At 34.6% G+C, this 24,417-nt stretch overlaps 1 protein-coding gene across 2 annotated transcripts; it reads left to right on the top strand.

The window, feature by feature from the left end:
* Window positions 1-928: 928 nt before the first annotated feature.
* Window positions 929-5,813, top strand: LOC114714186 (bone sialoprotein 2). 2 transcript variants are annotated; one of them, XM_028898911.1, is made up of 7 exons: window positions 929-1,237; window positions 1,360-1,483; window positions 1,613-1,711; window positions 4,213-4,283; window positions 4,391-4,453; window positions 5,236-5,588; window positions 5,625-5,813. In XM_028898911.1, the coding sequence occupies exons 2-6, from the start codon at window positions 1,420-1,422 to the stop codon at window positions 5,569-5,571; spliced, it is 633 nt and encodes a 210-aa protein (XP_028754744.1). In that variant the 5' UTR covers window positions 929-1,237; window positions 1,360-1,419; the 3' UTR covers window positions 5,572-5,588; window positions 5,625-5,813. The 2 variants fall into 2 exon arrangements, with proteins under 2 accessions (XP_028754744.1, XP_028754743.1); XM_028898910.1 differs by having other exon boundaries at window positions 930-1,237; window positions 5,236-5,813.
* Window positions 5,814-24,417: the final 18,604 nt, after the last annotated feature.

The raw sequence follows: 24,417 nt of genomic DNA, 5'->3' as shown, positions 1-24,417 counted from the left end.
TGAAGATGTTGAAATGAAATTAAATATGTTCTTCATTACTCTAAGGGTATTATGGAGGTGATATTATTTCATCTGAATGTGTTCAAAACTAATCTTACTAGTTATGTAGATAAAAGATTCTTGTTTGATTTTCATGTCGAGAGATCACAGTTTGATTTATATGTCAATAGACTACAAAAAAGTTAATTGTCTCCTGATTTTCAAAAGAATGTAAAATCAATATATGTTATTTTTGTTTCGGCATAATATTTAAAAGGCTTGTTCGTGATATTAGACTTTTTAGACTTGAAGACGTCAACTGATATTGCTAAGAGGGGGAGTTAATGCACGTTATACTCTTTTTTTCCCCCTTATCTATGGTTTGATGTCACTAGGTTTTTTGAATAAGGTTTTTAATGAGACAGTATTGAATAATATATTAATGAATGATATATACTTTTTCTTTTGCTAGATTTTTATTCCAAGAGATTTTGTTAGTTAAAATTTTTAATGAGGCACATACATAAAATGAACATATAAGGAGGATTGTTATAAATATAATAATATATGTGTGTATGTCCATATCTCTCCTATTAACTATAATATCTTACATTATCTCTATATCCTATAGTTATTTGTTATTATTAGATTATCTATACATTCTGTTAAAGATGTAAAGCTAAATCTATAAATAGAGAATATAAATGTCTATAAATAAAAAATATATATAATTTATTCAGCATTTTAAATGAAATGAGAAAAACCTTTATCCTCTTTTCTCTCTAATTTATTACTCTTCTTTTTTTTTTTTTTTTAGTTTTATAACATTTATTAATTTTTTTATCTTACATTTTTTTATTAAAATTTTATAAGAGTTGATTAAATTTTTTTCCGGCTCCATTTCCTTTGTACCAAACCAACTATAAAACGGTTTGGTTTGCCCTAGACTTCCTCCTTCACTTGGCTCGTCGTCGTCGACCACGGACCAGAGAGACGACCACGCTCCCCGCTTCTTCTTCGGTTCTTCCTCTGTCTCCAGTCTCGCACAGTAGACCACGGACCAGACCACCACCAATTTCTTCTTCCTCTGTCTCCAGTCTCGCCCAGTCGAGAGTCGACCATGGCACGGACCAGCTTCAGCTGAGCTCGCACAGTCGGCCGCCGGCGTCTCACTCTCAGGCTCCCAACGTCGGCATCTCCGGCGTCTCAGGCTCCCAGCTCGGCGTCTCCGGCCTCTCAACCGTCGAGCCCCCTTACAGTGAGTCATCTTCTCTCTTCAACTCTCAACTCATTTCATTCTATTATGCCTTGGGGGACCTTCATCTGATCGATTCAAGATTAGAAAATCTGAAGTTCATTGAGAGCTTTCTGTAAACTCAGTTACCCACAGACACAGAAGCAAGCAGCTAAAGTGCACGGAAAGATAAAGTGCAGGAAAAGATGGAACGAAGAAGTAAAGAGCTTCTCCGCATAGAACACAAGAATACATCCTTTTCTTCTTTAGGTCTCTCTCTCTCTCTCTCTCTCGACTCTATTTGGTTTTGACTTAATAGGATTTATGTTTCTCTGTTTTTATTTTCTTCTTAATTGTTAACTGTGTCGGTTTTACAATGCTTCTTCCTTTGTCTTGCAGAATCTTCCCTTTCTTTCTGTAAAAAAGACTCAAGCTTTGTCACTAAGAAGCTCCCCTCTGACGGAACACCCCTCACAGCCCCGGTAGCCCCTAGCCACCGTAAGTCCTGTTTCTGAATTCCATGTTTTACTAAATTTACCCTTTTTCTAAAATATGTTTTGTGGTCGATGATGGATTTCTCCTTTTTTAAGTGGAGGGTGATAATTGTTAGTTTGATTTTGACAAAATCTGTGAGACTCGTGCATTCTTGCCAAACACATTTATATTTACAACAATTATTGATTGTGCTTTTCCTGGTTGATGCTGAATCTAGTTAATTTGGTTTTCCTGTTGACAACTAGCTTAATGTTTTATATCTCTTTATAATCTCCTTTATGAGTGCTGATGATGGTGGATCACTCTTGCATTGTACTGAGTGTATGAGAAATAAGTCGAATAATTTATGGCTTGTTATAATTTTATATTTTATATAGCTGTTGCTATTGCTATTAATATTGGTATTGATGATATTAATAATTTACTTTGAGACAAGACTTGGCCAAGTTCTTCAACTGTTATCAGGTTCTTGGTTCTCTATGAACATCTTACGCATAGAATTTCATTCTTACAGACCCACTTTTGTGGTTCTCAATTGTAAAAAGTATCTACTCTTCAGTAATTTCGTAGCAACTGGCTGAAAACTTGTATCCATCTTTAGTGCTATACTATGGATGGCCATTTTTGTTTGATACTTATGACACGTAGTGGTTTTACACTCTTTACAAGCTCAATTGATATACATCCTCTAGGAACCTGTCTGGACACCCCAGGAAATACAGAATAAAGATTCGAAAGAACAGAAAATGTGATCAGCTAAAACCCTAGAGGAATTGTCTCTAGATCCTTAGCTATAAAAGGCACAACAGGAGTTGACTAGACTCTTGCGACCTAGAATTATTCTATCAAGAATATCAAAACAAGTAAATTATTTTGAGAAAAATCTCATTCAAAACTTGTCCTCATAACTAAGTACAGCTTGGTCTTTAAATGGACAAATTTTTTGACATTAAATGATTCTAAATATTGAAAAGAATATTGAAAAATATTCTAAAAATATGAATGATAAGATGTGATTTACCTAATTTAAATCAAGGACATTGCAACATGATAATGAGATATTAAAAAAAAATATCCTTGAGGTCCCTATTTGATAACTCATATATCTAAAATAGTATATCCTAATATTAAAGAAAATAAATTACTAATTGCTCGAATGATCATCTGGTGGGGCTTCTTCTACTTGGCCAATAGTATATCCTAAAATTACCGTAGATTCCTATCACCAATAATCTAAATGTTTGTAGTGTGAAATCCTTATAGAAACCTAAGTTTTCAAATTCTAGATTTTCCATTGTACTGTGTAGACAAGGCCGTTGGAGTTAGGGGTGAGTAAATCCGAACTGAACCAAATTTAATTTCGGTTTTTCAGTTAGGTTATTTCGGCTTTCAGTTACATATTCGGTTTTTATTTTTGTAATAATTCGGTTTCGGTGTTCGGTTCGGTTAGTAGAAGAAAAATTCGGTTATAACTGAAAAACCGAAATAAATATATTATATATTTATATTTTATAAATATTATTATAATAAATATATATGTAGGTTTATGTGAACTCTTTAAATATATTTATAACAAGTATTATTGTAATAAATCACATTAAATGATGAAATATTTATTAATTAATGGTTGTAATTGTGTTTTATTATTATTATTAATTTAAAATCACTCTTATATTTATATATTTCGGTTAATCGGCTAACCGAATCGAAATATTTCGATTAATTCAGTTTTGGTTAGTTTGGTCTTTGGTTTCGGTTCAGTATTTTAAATTTATTCTATTTGGTTATTCGGTTATCACTCATTAATTCGGTTCGGTATTTTTATATTTGGAGTACCCACGAGGAGGATTAGATTAGTCGGTTTGGTAGCAAATGCCTAGAAAGAGATAGAAGAAAACTGAAGGGAACACTAAGTTATTGAATAGGACTTTTGGATTAATGATATATCCAAAAGTTTGGTTATTGATAGAGTGCAATGACATTATGCTTTTTATATAGCCGACCTCATCTAAGGGGATAAAGTTTGTTATGTTGGTGATCCTTGATCTTGTAGATATCTCTTGATTGACTATTTATTATGATGGCCGTTTGGATTTCACTGCATAAACATATGCGCTTATGTTATTTTACAGACATTATTAGATCTGCTCATGTCTATTTTATTTTCTTTTGCTTTGGATAATTTGCCTTCATCACAATTTCAAAATATGTATTAGAGGCATGTTTGGCGTGCCTAATGAAATTGAATAGAAAAAAGAATATAATTAAAATGTGATTTTTTAGATGTGAAATGTCTTTTATAACCGTCAATGAAAAAAATAATAGTAAAAATAATTACTATCAAATAATGATGATAGAGGTAAATAGATATTATATATCTATTGTCCAGTGGAATGAGATCCCTATGCATTATATTATTAACGTCTCATTTTTTTGAATGTAAAATCGTAAAAGTCAATCATTTTTTTCTATCAAGATATTAGATGTTCCTTTTGTTGATGCAGTTTTAGGAAAAGTGAAAGACTTCCTAGGAGTGATGTCAGAAGCCAATCAACGGCTGGAACTCGGTGCCAAGGTTGAAAATTGACTTCTGATTGAAAACATAAGTTTTAACTGCTTTACAACGATCTTATTTCTTTATAGTTTCTATATTTATTAAGACTTGATCTTGATGTAATGTAGGACAATCCACGGAATTATGACATTGAAGAGCTGACAGGAAACGAATCTGAAGTTATTGAGATGGTATTTAAATTTCTTATCTTGTTTTATGAGTCTACACATTATCTGCGTATCTCAATAGCTTTCATATTTGAGATTTACAAACTTGATCGTCTTTCACTTGGAGAGATATACATGGCCTATTGGATTGTTTTGATCTGATTGAGTGGTTCAAAATTTATTACTTTTTCGGTCCTTAGTATATGACCTAATTGTTGAGTTGATTTTGGTCCCAAGTATAAGACATATTTCTCATATTTATCAGTTTTTTCTAAATTACCCCTATTGATACTCTCCAAGCATAATCAAGTAAAAGAGAGAGGAAGGATGTTAAGAAAGATGATTATGGTGTTTTAGGAAAAATATATTATCTTTCTTATAAATAACTAACTTACTTAATTTTTTTAATCTAATCAAATTAGTTAAGTAGGTCTTATATTAAGGACTGAAGGAGTATTTTTATTTTTGATTTTTTTAATGTTTTGAAGGAAGTAAAATGTGAAAATAATTAGACCTGTACTTTTTAAATTAAATGTTGACTATCGAAGAGAGGTGTAGATGTCATGTGCGATTACCTCAGAATGCAAAGGATTTCTGTGATAGTTGGAACAGAAATATTTCAAAGTCTGTTTCTGCTTAAATGAAGAAAGAGAGCAGAGCAGTAAGGCTCACTTTTACCTAGTGGGTCTCACATAAGTGGGTCCCCCCTCTCACATACCCCCCCTCCTGCGCCACACTTATTCAAGTTAGCTGAATTTACTTTATAATTTGGAGTCAGTTAAGTTTGGGGTGCTGTTTTATCACAGGATTTAATGCTTGGTGTTACTGACCTCCACACACCAGAAGCTGTGGCGGCAGCTGAATCTGCAATTTCTGGTTCTCAACCAGTGATTCCGTCAGCTGGTGATACTAGTGAAACAGATTCTGATGAAGCCTCTTCTGATGATGACGATGAGGAGGAGGAGGAGGAGGAGGATGATGATGAAAGCAGCCATGGTGAAGACAGGAATGGCTGTGAAAAAGATGGTTCAGAGACATGTTCTGTTGGTGAAAGACCAATTTCTGGGGAGGACAGGATCATCAGCAAACAAAAGAGAAATCAGCATCCCAAAAAACGGCCAAAGATAGTTGAGCTTTCTTAGTTATCAACATATTCATGGAGAGCTGTGAATTTTTTTTTTTTTTTGGACCGGAGGAGAGCTGTGAGAATTTGATGCATGACATTTTTATCAAATATGACTACCCATGTTCTCAAATGGTTGCGGCAAGAGTCTTGAATATTATTAATGTAACACTCGAGTATGTAGAAATTTTTCATGAAGGTCAGTCCTATATATGTTGCAGGGTACCATGCTTTAGGAAATTCATTGGAATTACCTTCACATTCGTCTCTTTTTTATAATTGATTCAATGCTCAAGGCTTAAAATAAAGCCAAATGAAGAGATTTCAAAGGAAAATATCCAAATTTGGAAAGACAAACTGCCTCTAGAATACAGTGTAAAATAAATGCAATATTAAAGGGTTGCTTGAAAATAGAAGTTGGAATATGGGTCGGTTTTGTCCTCTATAGGGTTGGCCTTGTGGGGCCAGAATTTGAAAAATATTGTAGTTTGCTGGGCCTGGCTTTTAAGTGAATGGACTCAAAGCTGATATGCTTTTAAGTTGATGGGTTCAAAGCTGACTTGTGGATTTTTGCTCGGGGAAAAAAATGTTATTTTAATATTTATCACACTATAATTAAAAATAAAAATAAACTAATAAAATTATTAATGAAAAACATAAATATAAATAAAATTAAGTGATAAATACAAAATATCATGATATCTAAATATTTATTGACATTCAAGAATATCTAAAACATCCAACAACAAAAGAACAACATTTAAAAGTTTAATTAATATTGTAAATGTGTAATAGATAAATACTATTATTAATTTTTTGAAACTTTATTATCACTATAATCAATTGTTTTCTTCATAAGTATGTTTTCTTTCGTAGCAAAAATATCAAGTTTTTCTTCTTTATAGGAATTTTATTTTTAAATTTTGCAGTCTAACTGTTGTTTTATTTTAGTTTGAGAAACATTGTTGTTGAAACTCTTAAATTTTGAATTTAAATTATAGAATCACAAGTTATATTAGTATAAAGGGAAAATCCCAAAAAAGGTCATTGGAATATGGGAAATGCCAGATTGGGTCCTTAAATTTCAAAAATGACAGAATGGGTCATTGACCCAATCTGTCATTTGTGAAATTCAAGCGAATTGACAATTTTGCCCTCATTTATTCATTCACTACAATGATTCAAGGAATCACTATAAGAGTTTAGGTGTTACCTAGATTCGTGTAGTGAATAACTACTCACTTTTTCATAGTCAGGTGTCTTGTTATTAACTACAACTAATTCTGTAATTACTAGAACAATGTAAGCATTACCTAGATTTGTGTAGAGAATAACTACTTATTTTTTCATAGTCAGGTATCTTATTATTGTCAGGTACCTTATTATTAACTACAACGAATCTTGTAATCACTAGAACAGTGTAAGCGTTACCTAGATTTGTTTAGAGAATAACTACTCACTTTTGCTCAGGGGCAAAAATGTCAATTCGCCTGAATTTCACAAATGACAGATTGGGTCAATGACCCATTCTGTCATTTTCGAAATTTAAGGACCCAATCTGGGATTTGGTATATTCCAGGGGCTTTTTCTGGGATTTTCCTAGTATAAAATACTCTCTTATCAAATATATATAGTTTAAAGATATCAACAAATTTAATACAAATCAAATCATTATTAAAGTCTAAATTAACCCATTTGCGAGCGTGACAAGGAGAGAGGTCAGAGACTGAGAGAGTAAGAGTAAGAGCAATGAAGGAGGGAGAGAGGCTGAGAGAATAAGATTGATGAGAAGGGAGTGCTAAGGGAGTAGAGATCGATAGGGATGGAGGGTAAGAGAGCAAGAAGCCGAGAGGTATGAGGAGGGAGGGACTGATTTTAGGGATTGGGGATAGAAATAAAATAATAAGTTTTTTTAAAATATATATAAGGGTTAAGGAGCAAATTTGCCTATCATAATTATCAAAAGGAACATATCACACCTTACTTTTAAACCTTATTTTATCTCAATTGGAACCATTTTGGATCATTTCTTATGGCCTTAAGTTAGAAAAATTTGGACCTTAAATTTTCTTAAATTCGGGTTACTATTTATTGTAATCCTTATAAAGGTTAAACTTTGAAAATTTATAACTAATTTTAGAAAAATCTAAATGAAGTGGTTACAAGTTTTACTTAAAGCTCTTAATGCCCTCTTTAAGAGAAAAATACTCATTGGCATCCAGAATTCACCAATTAATCCTAAAATTTGTGCAAAGTAGTACTATTCATATGGTCATTTTTTAATTTTTCAGAATTTATGCCTAAATTTAGATAGGTATAACTTTTTGCACAAAACTCTAAATTTGATAAAATAACACTTGTTTTAAAGCTAAAAATATGATCTATAAGCCTACCAAGTTTCAGCTCAAGACTCATCCAATTGCTCAAGGTTTCATTGGTCAAAGTTGGCCCTTAAAAAGTCAACTTTTATACCTTTTTCATACAATTCTTGGTTTCTTTTTCCTTCCATATTATCTTTCCAATCACACTTCACATGCTTAAACATGATTCCTTGATCAGATGCTCACATGTAAAGTATCCTTAAACATTAATACAGTATTCCAATATAATTCATAATATACATAACAATTCATAGTAATTATAGAACATAACTTCAATGGTGTTACGCTCAATCATCTTCCAAATGAATCCCTTTCCTTTCTACTTGCTTGATCCAATCCCTAATTGGTGAATATTTGAATATAAAGGAATGAGATTTCATAAAAATCTTAGTAGCAGGAATTACAATGATAATGTCAAACATGCAAGGTAAGTTACATATAGGTTCATGAACATTCTATGCCATGCAAATATCATCACAATTTGCTCACAAACAACGTGTTAATACATGTTGCCAATGCATACAATACAATCAACTAACATGTCATTTTCATAAAATAATCTCAAACATAACATAGCATATATTCAAGTAATCATATTATGCAACAATTGAAACATCCTTACTTTTACCTCTCAGAGTACACGTTCGAAAGCGAAATGGATATGCAGAAGCTTTACCTAGGCCCAAAAATTAAAACTTTTCCTTTAATTCCTCATGTTATTGTTCACTGTGCATTTTTCATATTACAGGTCTAACCTCCAAAAATCATAACTAATTCTACAAAAATCGTATGGAGGTGCTCCAAATTCTATTTAAAGCTCTTTCAATGCTATTTAAGGAAAAAAAAAATCAAACTGGACTTATCTCTTGCCAATTCGTACAGTTTTTTCATTAAACTTTACTGTTCATTTGGTAAATTCTGGAACTTCTAGATTTCTTACCTCAACTTTGGAAATTCGTATTTCCTTGTGTACACATCCAATTGAGGTGGCCTACCTCTCATTTTAAACCTTGGGATGTTTAATATATGCCTACCAAATTTTGTGGCTTAATTCATTCATTTGATAGGTCAAATTGGAGCTGGAAGATGACTGTTTCAAGACCTAGGTTTTATCTCTTGAACAATTCTAGCTTTAATTCTTTTTATTACTTTAGCATGTATAACTTGGGCTTACTTTTTTCCATTCATTCTCATACATTTCCATTCATGTCATAGATATTCTAATTAATCATAATGCCTCGTTGGCATCCACAAACATAATTTACATAATAGGAGAATTAAACATTGAACATTAGTCTCACTCATTAACATCAATAATTCTCCACTTCTCCTTCCTTCTCATGCCTTCGTTGCCCATCATTGATCGACCTAAATGGTTGGTTAGGGAGGGATGAGATTCGGGAGAATCTTAGTAGCAAACAATACCATATTAATCATGTTAGATGGATGCTAATGCATTAAATGCAACTTGCTTATTCTCTTATTAATTAGTGACATATTAGCAGCTTAATGCTACCTTATTGATGCATGACCATGGAGACATAATTTACTCATCATAAATAACAATTACAGTAGTCAAAACATGCCACAACAACATTCAAACATCATGTACATATCAATACACAAGCATACAATATCAAGCAATGATAATAGATAAGTTCACTACTTTGTACTATAAGTTTTCCTCTTACTTTTCCTTTGACTCGCTTGATTATCCAACCATGAGGGCTTTCAGTCAACATCATCAAAACATCCTCTTGGATGTTCCAAGGTCCTAAAATCAACCATAAGGTTCACACAACTCATTAGGACCAAGAAGTCACACAAAGGTCAAGACTTGCTCTCTTGAACCTTCACCCTTTCTCTTGATTTTAAGGTTTTCTGTCTAATTTTTCTAACATAAATCTCATTATTTCCCATCCTTAAGTTCCATTTCTTGTCAACTGGGACCACTTTAGATGGCCTTAGATTCAAAAAGATCAAATTTGAAATTTTTGCTTCACGGGTATTGTTCACACAGAAATTCTAAAATTTTTACTCAACTTTGAAAATTCATAATTAATTCCAAAAAAATCGAAACTGAGTGGTTCCAAGTCCTACTGAAAGATCCTTAAGTTATCTTTAAAGAAAAATAGTTTCAGGAACCAATTCAGTCCAGAAAAGTACCAAAATTGTACATAAATTTCCTGCTGCTCTAATGGTCAAAACTGTTTTCAGATTTTAAGTCCTAACTTTGAAAAATCATCATAAATTGTACATATATCTAAATGAAGTGTTCTACCTATGGATTTAAATATTAGAGAGTATACTTTAATCATGCCAAATCTAAGAATCAGATAGGAACAATACTTAATCAAAATAGGCATCAAAGCAGGTGTTAGAATCACCACATACCTTGATCTTGAAGCTTGAATCTTGTTCCTTCTTCTTGGCCTTCACCCCTACGTTTTTCTTTGATTTTTGGCAAAGTTTTCCTTCTGCAAATGTTTGCCAAAGTGCTCTTCCAAGATGGGGTATTTATAGCCAAAACTTATGTCTTGAATGGACTGATATGCCCTTAAAAGTGAGTAGAAATTGTAAGGGCAAACTTTAAACTTCAAGTGTACTTTTATATCATCAATACATCATCTTTTTACATCATTCCTTACATCATCCTTCTAGAAGAGAGTTAGCTGGCACAAATCTAATGGAGAGGAAGGAACAATAAATATTGACCATTGGATCAAAACTTAATCTCCAAGTTTCCTTCCAATTTACTTGGCTCACATTTATTTAGTTTTCTTAATGGCCTTCTAGAGCTCAAAATTTTTTTCTGTTTACTCCATAAATTTCTTTTAATTCTAGAGAAGATCTATGAATTTTCTTGGGGCATAACACTTTCCTTAAGCCTCGCATAAAAATTATTTACTAAAATACCCTTAACCGACATAATTGAGCCTTCCATTTTATTCCAGCCATTTTGCAAATCTTCTAGAAGTGAGACTAATTTTATAATTTATCATGGCCTTTAAGCTTCCTAACCTCATTTTTACATATATTTTTGAGATTTCTTACTATCTCAAATAATTAGCTCAATTGGTGTACTTTTTGTAACACTCATTCTCTAAACTACTCAAAACACCATATAAAACTAGTTTGATCTTAAGGTCTCAATAATAAAGCTAACACTTAAAGACTCAATCTTTTAACCACTACATCGAATAAACATGAGCAATAAAACCTATAATATAATTTGAGCATAAATATCCAAGTCCGCAGTCTCAAAGTCTAACATAACATTAACGGTGGAGAAAACTTGAAATAAAGTGCTAAAGTCCATCAATTCAAGGAATTAACAAAATAATGATTTTGTGTCCTAGGGTCATGGTAAATGGTAAATAATCAAATTAACTCAACATGTACTTGAGAAGTGTAAGAGCCATTAGCTCACTCTTCTGGTACCTTCCCTTGCTTCCTATAAGAATTGTCACCTGGAAAATGTTAAATAATTGGGTGAGCACTAACGTCTCAGTAACTCAGAGCTCAACCATGCAGATACAACCATTACCCAAAATTTTCATATTAGCTAGGGAAACAAATATTGGAAAAGCTTAAATAATAGTTAGAAAAATATATAACTAATTTAATAATATACCATGTTCATATGCAATGGATGCTTCTTCTCTTATTGCTCTACCCAACTTTATTTCATTGACTGGAACCATAGGCTTATAAATGATCTGGCCCACACACTGGACCGACCAAAGCTACTCTTGTCACATCCCAAGAAATTTCACTTGGACATAGGGAATCAAAAATTGGCATGAGGGCCAATGTAGAGACTAGACGGGAAGATGAAATAACTTTTGATGTAAAACCACGATAAGGTCCGGGCTGGCATTTCCGTAATTATTGGTCTAGAAAGGGTAAAACGAAAAAATTTGAGAAAATTCCTGAAAAATGAAAAAAGTGTAAGGTAGAGGTTTTGAAAACTCAGTTGAAGCCTGAAAGGTGGAATTATTGTGAGAATAAATTATTATAGAATTTCCCGTAAACGGAGGTTTTTAAGGAAATTATTTGAAAATCAGAGGAAAATAATTATTTTAATTAGTTAGAGGTCTCAATAAATTTGAAAAAAATGGATAAATCATATAAATATTTATTTGAATTTATCAAATTGATTTTAAGCCTTGGAAGGTCAGGAATAAATTTTAGAGAATTTATTTTCCTGTAGAGACACCGATAAAGGCCTAATCGGAGAAAATTCAAAAATAAATACCTAGAGGCAGTGAAAAATTATAAAAATTTTTAGATCATGTTCTCATATTAAAAGGTAAATTATCATAGATAAAAATGAATTTTTGGAAGTCTAGAAAAATTATGGAATGTTACTAGTGGATAGTAACCGATAAAGTTTCAAATTGGTTTGAGATAGTGATTTGGTTTGTGGGCCATCTTTTTAGACCAGCACAAACCATTTGTGAGGCCCACATTGAAGTGTTTTAGGAAGTAATCATCTAACTTACACCAAGGAAACATTAAGGTATGTTTCAGCATCATTATCCCTAAGTTTTACATTAATCGGATTAGGATTTTGGCTTGGAAAAATCATGGGAAAATGCTGCCAAATTCGGTCTCGCCATGTGATGCCTAGGGAAGGATAGAAACCTTAATAATCAAGTGGAATAAGCAAGATTAAATGGTGTATGGATTGATTTTTGGAAGAAAATCAAAGTTAGGGTTTTAGGGTTCCTATTCGGCCAAGCACTGTTCATGTAAGAGCTGATTGTTTTGGCTTAATTTGATGGTTCCAATGGCTTTAAAACATGTTTTCGTGTAGGGATATATGGTTGGGAAGTGTTTAAAATCATTAGAATAAAAAATGAAATTTTTGGAAGTTATAAACCCCTATTCGGCCAAACCAAGTCCATAAGGAAGGAGTTTGAATTTCGAAAATCTAATTGTACACATGGATTCCTCATGAAAAATTGTGTAGGAATGATTCATGAGGTTATTGATTCTAAAGGAGGAATTACTTTGTTAAAAATCAAAGAAAAAAAGGGGAAATTATTAAGTTAAAGTTCAAGAATTGTAATTAAGTTGTTTAATGATTAATGTGGCCTATGTTTATACTTGGTTTAATAGGCATTGTGAGGAGGAACCAAGGAGAAGCTTTGTTCCTTGAAGTAACCTAGTGATCAAGTGACAAAAGGTAGCTTTAAATTATAATTTGATTGTTTATTTTGCTTGTTAAATGTGACATGTTAATTGCTTGGATCAAGAGACTTGTATTGTGATATTGGTTGGTTGACTGATCTTTATTTATACTTTGGCCAAATGCATTGACTGGTGTTAATGTGGAAGTGTTGATGTTCCTTTCCTAGCATGAGAATAAGTATGATTTTATGTGACTTGAGGATGTCTTGGAGTTCTATAATATGTCACATGGTAACTTGCTTGATTTGCATATTAATTGTAATTCAAATGCTACTGAGATTTCCATGAAATCTCATTCTCCTATGTGAAATTATGTCTCATTTAAGAAGTGGCTCAACTATGGATCAAGGCAAGGAATTGGTGTTGGGATAGAAGAGCATTGTGGAATTGATGTCACTATGTTATCGTATGTTATGTTTTTAATGAACTTTATGCTAAGTTGTAATGAATCTTGGATAGCGTTATGATGCAAATTATGTTGTCGTGATATTTATTAATGTTGGAATATTGAATGGTATAATGACACAAGGTTAAGGACAAGGAAAAATGGAAATAAAAATTAAAGAAAAGGGAATTATGGGATAAAATCTCCCTAAATAATACCAAATTCGTGGCACATAAAATGATGAGCAATTGTTGGAATTTGGTCATAAAATTTTATAGGAAAATAGATCTCATTTTTAGCTTTAAAACAAGTGGTAAACCATTAAATTGGAGTTTTTTTGCTAAGAGTTACGCCCTTCCAAAGTTGGGCTAAAATCCTGAAAATTCAAAAATTTACCATATGAACAGTGCATTTTGTCGAATTCTCTGGTGTTGTTCTGGATGGAATTGAGTCTAATGAATATTTTTTCTCTATAGAAATCTTAGCAAGTTTCATGTGAAAATTAGAACCACCTTGTTTTGATTTTTCTAGAATTAGTTATGAATTTTCAAAGTTGGCCTAAATTCGGAAGAACAGTGTACAGATTGAATTAAAGGTGAAATTTTGAAACTGAAATTTTTTACCCAGAAGCATTTGGAAATGCATTATAATTGACGTATAATGGATTATTTAAAGGAGGTGTTACACTTTTTGGTATCAGAGTAAAGGTTTTGGCTCTGTATAGCTGTACTGTATTGATTGCTGTATGACACCAAATGTGATTGGTTGTTGTTATGGTTTGGGAATTGGATTGTGTCTGTTTGATGATGGATTATTGTGTGTGATCGGATTTATATTTAGTTATTTGGTTGATGCATTATAAGGAAAGTGTAGAAATAAAAAATGATGGGTTGCCCGGATGGGATCCCATGAAGATTGAAAGGGCAAGGTGACTACTTCAGGGAAAGTAGACAAAGAAAAGAAGTGAGGGATAACAGAGGAATATTGAGAAACTTCCCTCTAGCAAAATAATGATTAAATTGAAAGTATTGAATAAGATATAAGCAAAGTCAAGAGATCTTTCCCGAAAAGAGATGGCATTAGTAGAGCAAAACAGGTAAGAGGAATAGTAGCTTATGTTTTGATATGCTAACGAAACACTGAGATCTCGATAGAGGCAAAGCGAGGGGAAAAGAGAGTTATTGGCTATTTATTTTGATATAAAGATGAAACCCTTATGATTGCTATGCTATGATAATAATAAATAGAAAGGTATATAATGTAAACATGTGATCTCTGTATTTCTTTCAATGCAAAGGGAGACATCAGGATGTACAGATTCAATACTAATATTTAGATGAGAACACAACAAGAGGAGTAGGCTAGATCCTCTATGAATCCGCTAGAGCCCCTAGTAAATTGTCTAGGGGAACAATAAAAGATGATGGCGCAACTCATGGCAACCCAAGCTAGACAAGATAGGGAAGCTGCAATAGCAGTAGGGGTGGCTGGTACTCATCCATCGTACCAAGAACAAAGGATCATAGGACTCCCTAAAATGCGAATACAATTCCAAATCCCTTCATCAGACCAAGCCAGAATAACTACGAAACAGGATGGAAGGCAACCATGGATTTCAAAATTCTATGGATACAATCCTCCTATTTTTGAAGGAAGCATTGACATGCAGATTGTGGAGGAATGGATTAGGAACTTGGAGATAGCCTTTCAAAACATGAATTATCCTAATGGACAAAGAGTACCGCTGACTACTTTGTTACTAAAAAGAGATACTGCACGATGGTGGGAGGACTTGAAAGCAACTTTATAGGCAAGGAATATCCCAATTACTTGGGAAGTATTTAATAACCAATTTTACATAAGGTATGTTCGTCAAGTTGAAAGAGATAAAAAGGAAATGGAATTCCTTACTCTGAGACAAGCTGAAGATGAGTCTATTGATGGCTATATGGCTAGACATATGTATCTGTTATATTATTTCACTTACTTACAGCAAGCCGTAAAGGGAATACAGAGAAGTTAGTTAAAGGTCTTAAGCCTAGCCTTCGAGAATGCATAGCCCCTATGCAATTGATGGATTTCAATACAATAGAAGTCTGCAAGCCATGATGGGAGACACCCTTAGAAATAGAAAATTTGAACCAGGAAGTACTTCCAAAAGAAGAGAGCTGGGAAGAGCAGGCGAACTAGAAAAAGCAGTAAACAAATGAGGTTCTATTTACCAAGAGGGATAAAAGGGTGTAACTTATGTGGAAAGCAGCATGGGAGGAAGCCTTGCTTAGCAAGGTCAAATGTCTGCTACAAGTGTGGTGAAACAGGGCACTATATAAGGCATTGCCGTTGAACAACAGATGCCTTAATACTCCATGATGAAGAAAGAACTCCTGCCCTTCCACAACATGAGATCCAAGAGCCGCTTCATCTAACTCGAGGTACGAATTAAGTGATGGGTATTCCTTGGATATAATCTTTAAATTAAAAATGAATTATTTATTCATATTATCCAATATTAGGCAATAAGAACTGAGTATTGATGTATTGTAGAAGTTGAGTATTCCTAGTATGTTATCTTTATCAATATGTGCCTGCACTTTACTTTATGTTGCATGCTAAATAAGTTTGATAGACTAGGAATTAGTGTTGAAATTGTATTTTATGAATGCTCATATGAGGTTTGAGACTGGTTTTGATAGAATTTAAAGCCTATTTATATACTATTTGAGAAAAGCCAAAATAAACTATTTAGAGATCAACTCGAACTAAAAAAGGTTAGAAAAATTCCCTGTGAAGGATAGACAAAACTAGTAACCAGAGATAGATTCACGGAATCATGGACCAGCAGCGAGAACTCGGTCAAGCCTACTTCAAAGTAAGTCTTATTAATTGTTTGAGTGGACGAGTAACACGTGCATAATTGGACATGGGCGTGGTTAAAGTAGGAATATGCAATGTGATGAGGTAAATAAGATAATGCAAGCATGTTGGCATGAGAACTCTTCGATGTAGGCAAAGTAAAAGTGAAGATAGAAGAAATACCATTGATAAGGGAATATTTGAAGAAATTCCTAGAGGAGGTTAATGAACCTCTATCAAAATAAGGGAAGCAGAGGCTATGAGTGAAAGGATGCCAGAAAGGGGCTTGATTTTCAAAGACTCCTCTATGCAAGACTCCTAATAGAATGGCTAAGATAGGGTAGGCCCGAAGAAGATAGGAACCTATACCCTAACAAGAAAATAGGGTGACAATTCAAACCTTAAGTAATCGATGTAACCTCAAAAGAGGCAAGGTAATAGGAAAAAATGTTTGAGGTTTTTTAAACCCTTGACTAATGGTAAAATTCCTAAGGAATAGTAAGCCAAGAGGGATAGAAATTGAACAATGTTAAATGAAGAACAGATAATGAGCTAGATGCCTGACTGGATATGCAAAACAAGGAAGTTAAACTATTATTATGTAATATGACTAATGTCTGATAATTAATAGCTGACCATGGGGACCGATGACCAAAAGGTTAAAGAAGTTAAAAAGGTTGTGTCAGACAAGATCCCTCTTCAGGATAGAATTGGATAGAAATAGGTGAGCGTATGATGGTTAATGGTTACTCTGGCAATTGACAGGTAATAAAAGACGAATAAGTTATCAATGGTGCCTAAAGTCGGAAGATGCTTAAATAGTTGATAATGTTAGGGATCATATAGTAGCCCTTAGTATCCCTAGAACAATTAAGAGTATATCACCATGGCGCCCAGGCTAATGTGAAATTCGAGAGACGAAGTTCCCAATAAGGAATGCCACTACTTATGGAACCACATAATTTTAAGGGAGAGGCTCCCTCCTAATAGGGATAAGGAATCCAGGAGTGTAATGGGAATTGAGCACAGGGAAGGTCTTGGCCATGAAGTACCTCTCCGAAAGTGGGCATGATCCTCCATCACAGAAGTTCTATTCCATTTGCAAGGGCAAATCATTCTCAGCAAGGATTACAGTAACCGCCCAAATAGAGTTGATAGTGATATATCCTCCATCAGGGGTACTGGAAATGGTGAACAGTTAATTACTTTGTTAAGAACGATGCATCCGTCCATGAGGGCTGGTTCTCTAAGGAGGATAGCGGAAGCTGCCAAACCAAAGTACGGAGTGAATCTTGCCCTTAGGGGAGCAAAACTGGCCAAGTGTATTAGAAGGGTATTATGAGGCAAATATGTGCGACTCCTTAAACTTACTAGGGTACTATAGCATTATGATGGATAATAAGAACGTGATAATATAAACCTTCTCCCGATATTGTTTAAGTGGAGAAGAAGCAGTAAGGACTGTGGAGTCCTAAAATAAGGCAGATTGGCATTAATATGATGATAAGCTAATAGACTTCAAAGAAGAGACAGTGCCTAGAGACTCATGAGGTACTATAAAAGGAAGTGACCTAAAGTAGCCACCTCAAGGATTAAAGAAATATGAAAGGCCTAAGAATTCTAGAGTTGACAGGAAAGGCTTAGTAAAGTCCAAGAAGACAATATGGGTGTCTATGATCAATCTTGGGGAATAATCAGTCAGTTTACCCACGGAGTGGAGGCGACTTATTTTATTACATAGTCCTATGGTCTGAGATCTTTTAAAGATCCTAACATGGCAAGTTGACAATGGTAATATTTGAGGATCATAGTAGATCCTGAAGAGGCTTATGATAGAGCACAGTGGCTCCTAAGGTCGTGGTAGACCAAGCCTGAAGGGAAGATACGAAACTGTCACATCCCAAGAATTTTTATTTGGTTATAGGGAATCAAAAATTGGGATAAGGGTCAATATAGAAACTAGAGGGGGAGATGAAATAACTTTTGATATGAAGCCCTGATAAGGTCCGGGATGGCATTTTTATAATTAGCAGTCTAGGAAGGACAAAACAGGAAATTTTGAGAAAAATTCTAGAAAATTCCCGAAAAATGGGAAAAGTATAAGTTGGAGGTTTTGGAACCTCGATTGAGGCCCGAAAAGAGAAAATTCAAAATAAATATCTAGAGGTGAAAAAAAATTCTGAAAATTTTCAGATCATATTCCCATATTAAAAGGTGAATTATCATAAAGAGAAATAAATTTTTGGAGGTCTGAAAAAATTATGAAATGTTACTAGTGAATAGTAACCGATAAAGTTTTAAATTGGTTTGAGATAGTGATTTGGTTTGCAGGCCAGCTTTTTGGGCCAGTCTAAACCTTTTGTGGGGCTCACAATGAGCCCAATAAGGGCCTAATTTTGTGCACCTTCCAGGTCCCTCCATTTTTATTAAATAAAATGCAAAATTTATGGATAAATGCTTGGAAAAATCTAGAGAAAAGCCACATGGTGAGATTTGAAAGTTTGAGGCACTTGATGGCTGCCAACACAGCCTCTTATCTATCATTTTAGGTGTGCTAATTAAGGGGAAAATGGAAGATTATTTGATCTATAAATACCCCCTCTAAAAATAAAAATAAATGTTGGAAATTTGGAAAAACAAGGGGAGGTTCTGTCACTGTCTCTCCAGCCCTATTCCTCGAAATTCTTAAGTGTTTTGGGCAAGGAATCATCCAACTTACACTAAGAAAACATTAAGGTATGCCTAAGCATCATTATTCGTAAGTATTATATTGATTGGATTAGGATTTTTGATTAGGAAAATGCTGGAAAAATGCTGAAAAATTTGGTTGGGATGTGTGATGCTTAGGGAAGAATAGAAACCTTAATAATCAAGTGGAATAAGAAAGATTAAGTGGTGTATGGATTGATTTTTAAGAGAAAACCAAGTTAGGGTTTTGGTTCATCATTTCGGCCAGCACTGTTCATAGGGAAGGAGTTTATTTCTCATTGATTTGATGATTCTAATGGCTTTAAAACATATTTTTGCGTAGGGATATGTTGTTGGAAAGCGTTTAAAATCATTGGAATCAAAAATGAAATTTTTGGAACTTATAACCCCTTATTCGGCCAAGGTGAGTTCATGGGGAAGGAATGGGAATTTCAAAAATCTAATTGCACCATTGGATTTCTCATGAAAAATTGTGTAGAATTGAGTCATGGGATGATTGATTCTAAAGAAGGAATCATTTTGTTAAAAATTAAAGAAAAGAGGGGAAAATTGTTAAGTTGAAGTTAAAGTGTTGTAATTAAGTTGTTTAGAGATTAATGTGGCCTATGTTTATACTTGGTTTAATAGGTATTGTGAGGAGAAACCAAGAGGAAGCTTTGTTCTTAAAGTAACTGATAACCTCTCAAAATTCCTACTGAGTTAAGCTGATTTAACGCTCTTTTATTGGGTTTGAAAGTCAATTTTGCAGGAAACAAAGCCTGAGGAGAGTAAAGAATGGAGAAAAGCTGAAAAGAAGGCAGCCGTAGCGGCCTTTAGGAGAAAATGCCACGGTGGATCAAACAGAAAGGAAGGAGTGCGTCTCTGTAAAAGGCACCGCGGCGTCTTACTGAATCCGCCGCGGCGCCCAAGCTATCTCGGAGGAAGCTTGTTCGGTATAATCCGCTGTGGCCGATTATCATGTGCGCTGCGGTGCTTGAGCCTCGAAGGAAAGTCATTCTGTAATAGGCGCCGCGGCGCCTGGCCCCTTGCAATTGTGCGTTTTACGTGGTAACTTAAAAAATTAGGGCAGATAGAGGTGGATACTCAGTTTTTCTGGGGAGACTTCGACTTTAGAGCAATTTTAGAGGCTGGCTCTGCTAGGCTTTGGAGTTTTGGAGGCTTGGAATCTTTGGGCTTGAAGCTAGAAGAAATTCGAAGCTTGTAACTTGAATTTTCTGGGTTTTCTTCTTCTTCCCTTCTTGTTTCTGCTATGACTACTAGCTACTCTTATAGTTGTAGTTCTTTACTCGATATATATAGCTAAATCTGTTTTACTAGGGTTATTTTGATCTATTGTATGGATTGATACTTGATTTTACTATCTCTTGAGTGTTAATGATAATATTCAGTTTTTTTTACTTTGAGCTTAATGCTTCCTTTTGTCTGGCCATCATTTGGATTGATTGATTGATTAGTTTAACTTGAGAAAGTTAAACTAATTCGTGAACTTTGGTAAAAACATGCTAGTCCAGAAATTTAATTGAGTAAATAGATGGTTTGTCGATAGAGCAGAGATGTATCTGTTGACCTAGCATAGACTAAATGAGTTTTGGTTTTTAAAGTGCAACCTTTTCAAACAAGTGCAAGAGATTGCTGTGTTTTAATCGTGATTGCAAACATTTGATTTTGACTTGAGAAAGCTTAATCAATTCTGCAAACCCAGGCTAACTGAACTTATTGTAAAGCACTACTTGAGAAGTAATTAACCCAGTTTCATGAAGTACTTTAGTGAAGAATAACCCTAGTCTCTTAATTGTTTCAAGGTTGAGTTGATTTTATATTGCTTTTAAACCATTGTTTTCCTAATTTCATTTCACAAACTCTTTTACAACAATTGTTTCACTTAACCTAATCAAGTACACAATTATGATTTTCGACTCATCTAGCCTTAGTCTCTGAGGGAACGATACTTTTTATATTACTTGCAACCCGTCCACCTGCGGTTAAGATATTTGGTGAACAGTAACCAATTGGACAAGTGTTAAAGAGGTAGCTTTGAATTATAATTTGATTGTTAATCTTGCTTGTTTAATGTGATTTGTTGTTTGCTTGGATAGAGGAACTTGTGTTGTGTCATGGATTGGTTGAATAACATTTGTTTATGCTTTGGCCAAATGCATTGGATTATGTCATTGTGGAAGTGTTGATGTTCCTCTTTTAGCATGACATTAAGCATGATTTTATGTGGTTGATTATGCCTTGAGGTATCATAATATGTCACATGATAACTTGCTTGATTTGTATGATAATTGTAATTCAAATGCTACTAAGATTTCATAGAAATCTCATTCCTCCTATGTTAAATTATGTCTCAAATAGGAATGATTCATCCGATGGCAAGGCCAAGGAAATGATTTTGGGATAGAGGAGCATTATGGAATTGATGCTATTATGTTATGTTGTGTAATGTGTTAATGAACTTTATGTTGAGAATATAATGGATTATGAATGATATGTGATGTAAATTATGTTTATATGACATGCCTAAAAGTTGGAATATTGAATGGTATAATGTCAAAAGAGTGTAGGAAAAAGAAAAATGGGAGATAAATTAAAGAAAGTAGCATTAGGGGATAAAATCTCCCTAAAAGAGGCCAAAACTTTGGCACATGAAATAATGCGCAATTGTTCGAATTTGGGCAAGAAATTTTACAAGCTTATAGATCTCATTTTTAGCTTTAAATCAAGAGGTAAACCATCAAATTTGGAGTTTTGTGCTAAGAGTTATGCCCTTTCAAAGTTGGGCAAAAAATACTAGAAATTGGAAAATTGACCAAATGAACAGTGTATCTTGTGGATCTTTCTGGTGCTGTTCTAGATGGAATTGAGTCCAATGAATATTTTTCCTCTATATAAATCTTAGCAAGTTTCACATAAAAATTAGAACCACATCGTTTTGATTTTTTTAGAATTAGTTATGAATTTTCAAAGTTGGCTCATTTTCGGATGAACAATGTACGGATAGGATGAACAGTAAAATCCTGAATTTTTAAATTTTTGCCCAGACGTGTTACGAAATGACTTATATTGGTTCTAATTGATGTATAATGGGTTATAAAGAGAGGTGTGACACTTTTTGGTATCAGAGCAAAGGTTCTGGCTCTATTTTTGTGTACTGTGTTTACTGTTATGTATTGTGCATAATGATTGATATTGTGAATAGTGTTTGGTAGTTGCATTGTTATGACTGTTCTTTTTGAACTTGAATTGTGGTTGTTTGATTGAATGCTTCTAGTTGGGATTATATCTGTGGTGGAATGGTATGTCATAGATTAAGTTGAGTGCAGGAAGTTATGGCCTGCTGTAGTAGTGACTCCAGGAAAATGGTAAACCAGAGGATGTCGGGGGAACCGTACCGAGACTGGTACCACTCGCATGTTTCCAACCCCGATGATTCGTCTCCACTATCCGGATACTACCATCCTTTTTAGGAGATAGAGGACATATATTCAGAAGGGGACTCTAATGACCTAGTCAGGTTAGAAAGGGGTGATGCTCAGAGCACCACAAGACCTCAGCCACATCCTGATGAGGCGGATCCCAGTGCCATTAGGGCAGTACCTATCTGAATGGTAAAGCCAGAGCAGATTAAGGCCAGGGATCTGCCAATCAAGAAGAGACCTTTGCTAGTAAAGAAGATATTTAGAGATCATAACAGTCTCTTCTAGGAATTCATTGAACTCGGTAGACACATAGATCCGACTTAGAATCAGTACGTCACAGTTTACTAGGACTAGTTCTATTACTCGAGGTTACTGCATAATGAAGCAGTCGAATAGGGTCAGTATGTAGATGATGCCTTATGGTGCCAAGTGTTCCTAGAGGCATTACCTACCACCTGAGTTTGGCAGACACAGATTCGACAGCTCTGCAAATCCTCTATGCCCAGTGATTTTGATCAGCTACTAGACAACTTGGAACCTTTTCTAGTTACTCTGTTTCCCTCTTCCTCTGCTGGGTTGTAAATATAGGATGACTATATACTATACTAACTGTGGTAGGCTGTGACCTTACTTTTTGCTGATTGTGCCTGATGTATATATAAATTGAAAAGTAATACACATATCGTTTATGTAAATTAATGATTCTGTTCCTCTTGTAGTTAAGACGAAAACAACAAAATGGTGAGAATAAGAGGAGGGTCAAGAGGAAGGGGAGAATTGTCAAGACCCCTGGTTGGTCTAATGGAAAGGATTATAGAGAGATTAGAGGAATAGCAGAGAACCATGGCTAAGATACAGGCCACTCAGGCTAGGCAAGAGCAAGAGAGAGATGTTGCTATAGCTACAGCAGTAGCAGCAACATTGGCACAGTTATGGCAACCCAGACCAGGTATAGCCGGGACAGCCCAACCTACACCATAACCACCACAGCAACCACCAGGAATAGCTCCTATGAGGCCCCAACCTACTGTAGAGCTTAATATACTACAGCAATGGACTGTTAAGTTTGGCAAACACAATCCTCCTGCTTTTTAGGGAACCTTTGATGTGCAGGTAGTCGAAGACTGGATAACTGGGCTAAAAAAGATCTTTGCTATACTAGAGTGTCTGTCTGAGAGGAAGGCACAAATGGCAATCTATAAACTAGAAGGGGAAGCAAACAGATGGTGGAAAAACACCGAGTTGGTCCTTCAGGCTAACGAAACCCCTGTTACATGGGAAGTGTTTAAGGATCAATTTTTCCTGAAATATTTTTCCCGATCTGAGGGGCAAGAAAGAAGTAGAGTTCCTCACCATAAGGCAAGTAGCGAATAAACCCTTTGATAAGTACTTGGTAAGGTATATTAAGTTATCCAAGTACTCCACTTATCTCCAGCATATGAACGACGAGTGCTGGTTCACGGAGAAAATGATCAGAGGGCTGAAGCTCGAGTTAAGAGAAAAGGTAGCCCTGTGACAACTTGAAGTATTTAACAAGACAGTGAAGGTCTTCCGTATTACGGAGAATAGCCAGAATCATCAAGTTTCAACTAGGGCAACCCAAAAGGTTGAGAGAGTCGTGGAGAGGCCAAGTCAGGAAGGGACTTCCTACGGTAATAGCAAGAAAAGAAAAAGGCCTGGTTTGTCATGAAGACTTAAGTGAGAAGGAAGAGCAAGACGAGAAGGAATGGATCCTATACGCTGAGGAAGGGAATGTGAGATCTGTGCTAAGAGCCATGGGGATAGGCCATGCTTAATAGGCCAGAACGTATGCTTTAAGTGTGGAAAGCCAGGACATTTCATATGAGAGTGCCCATAGAATATGGATAGTTTGAGGCCACAAACTCAGGGCAGGGTATTTGCCCTTAGTAAGAAAGAGT

The sequence above is a fragment of the Neltuma alba genome, unplaced genomic scaffold (assembly GCF_004799145.2).
Source record: "Neltuma alba isolate B1F8T4 unplaced genomic scaffold, ASM479914v2 tig00011490_pilon, whole genome shotgun sequence".
NCBI lineage: Eukaryota > Viridiplantae > Streptophyta > Magnoliopsida > Fabales > Fabaceae > Neltuma > Neltuma alba.
Note: the sequence above shows the minus strand (reverse complement) of the source record. Positions and strands in the feature narration are given on the sequence as shown.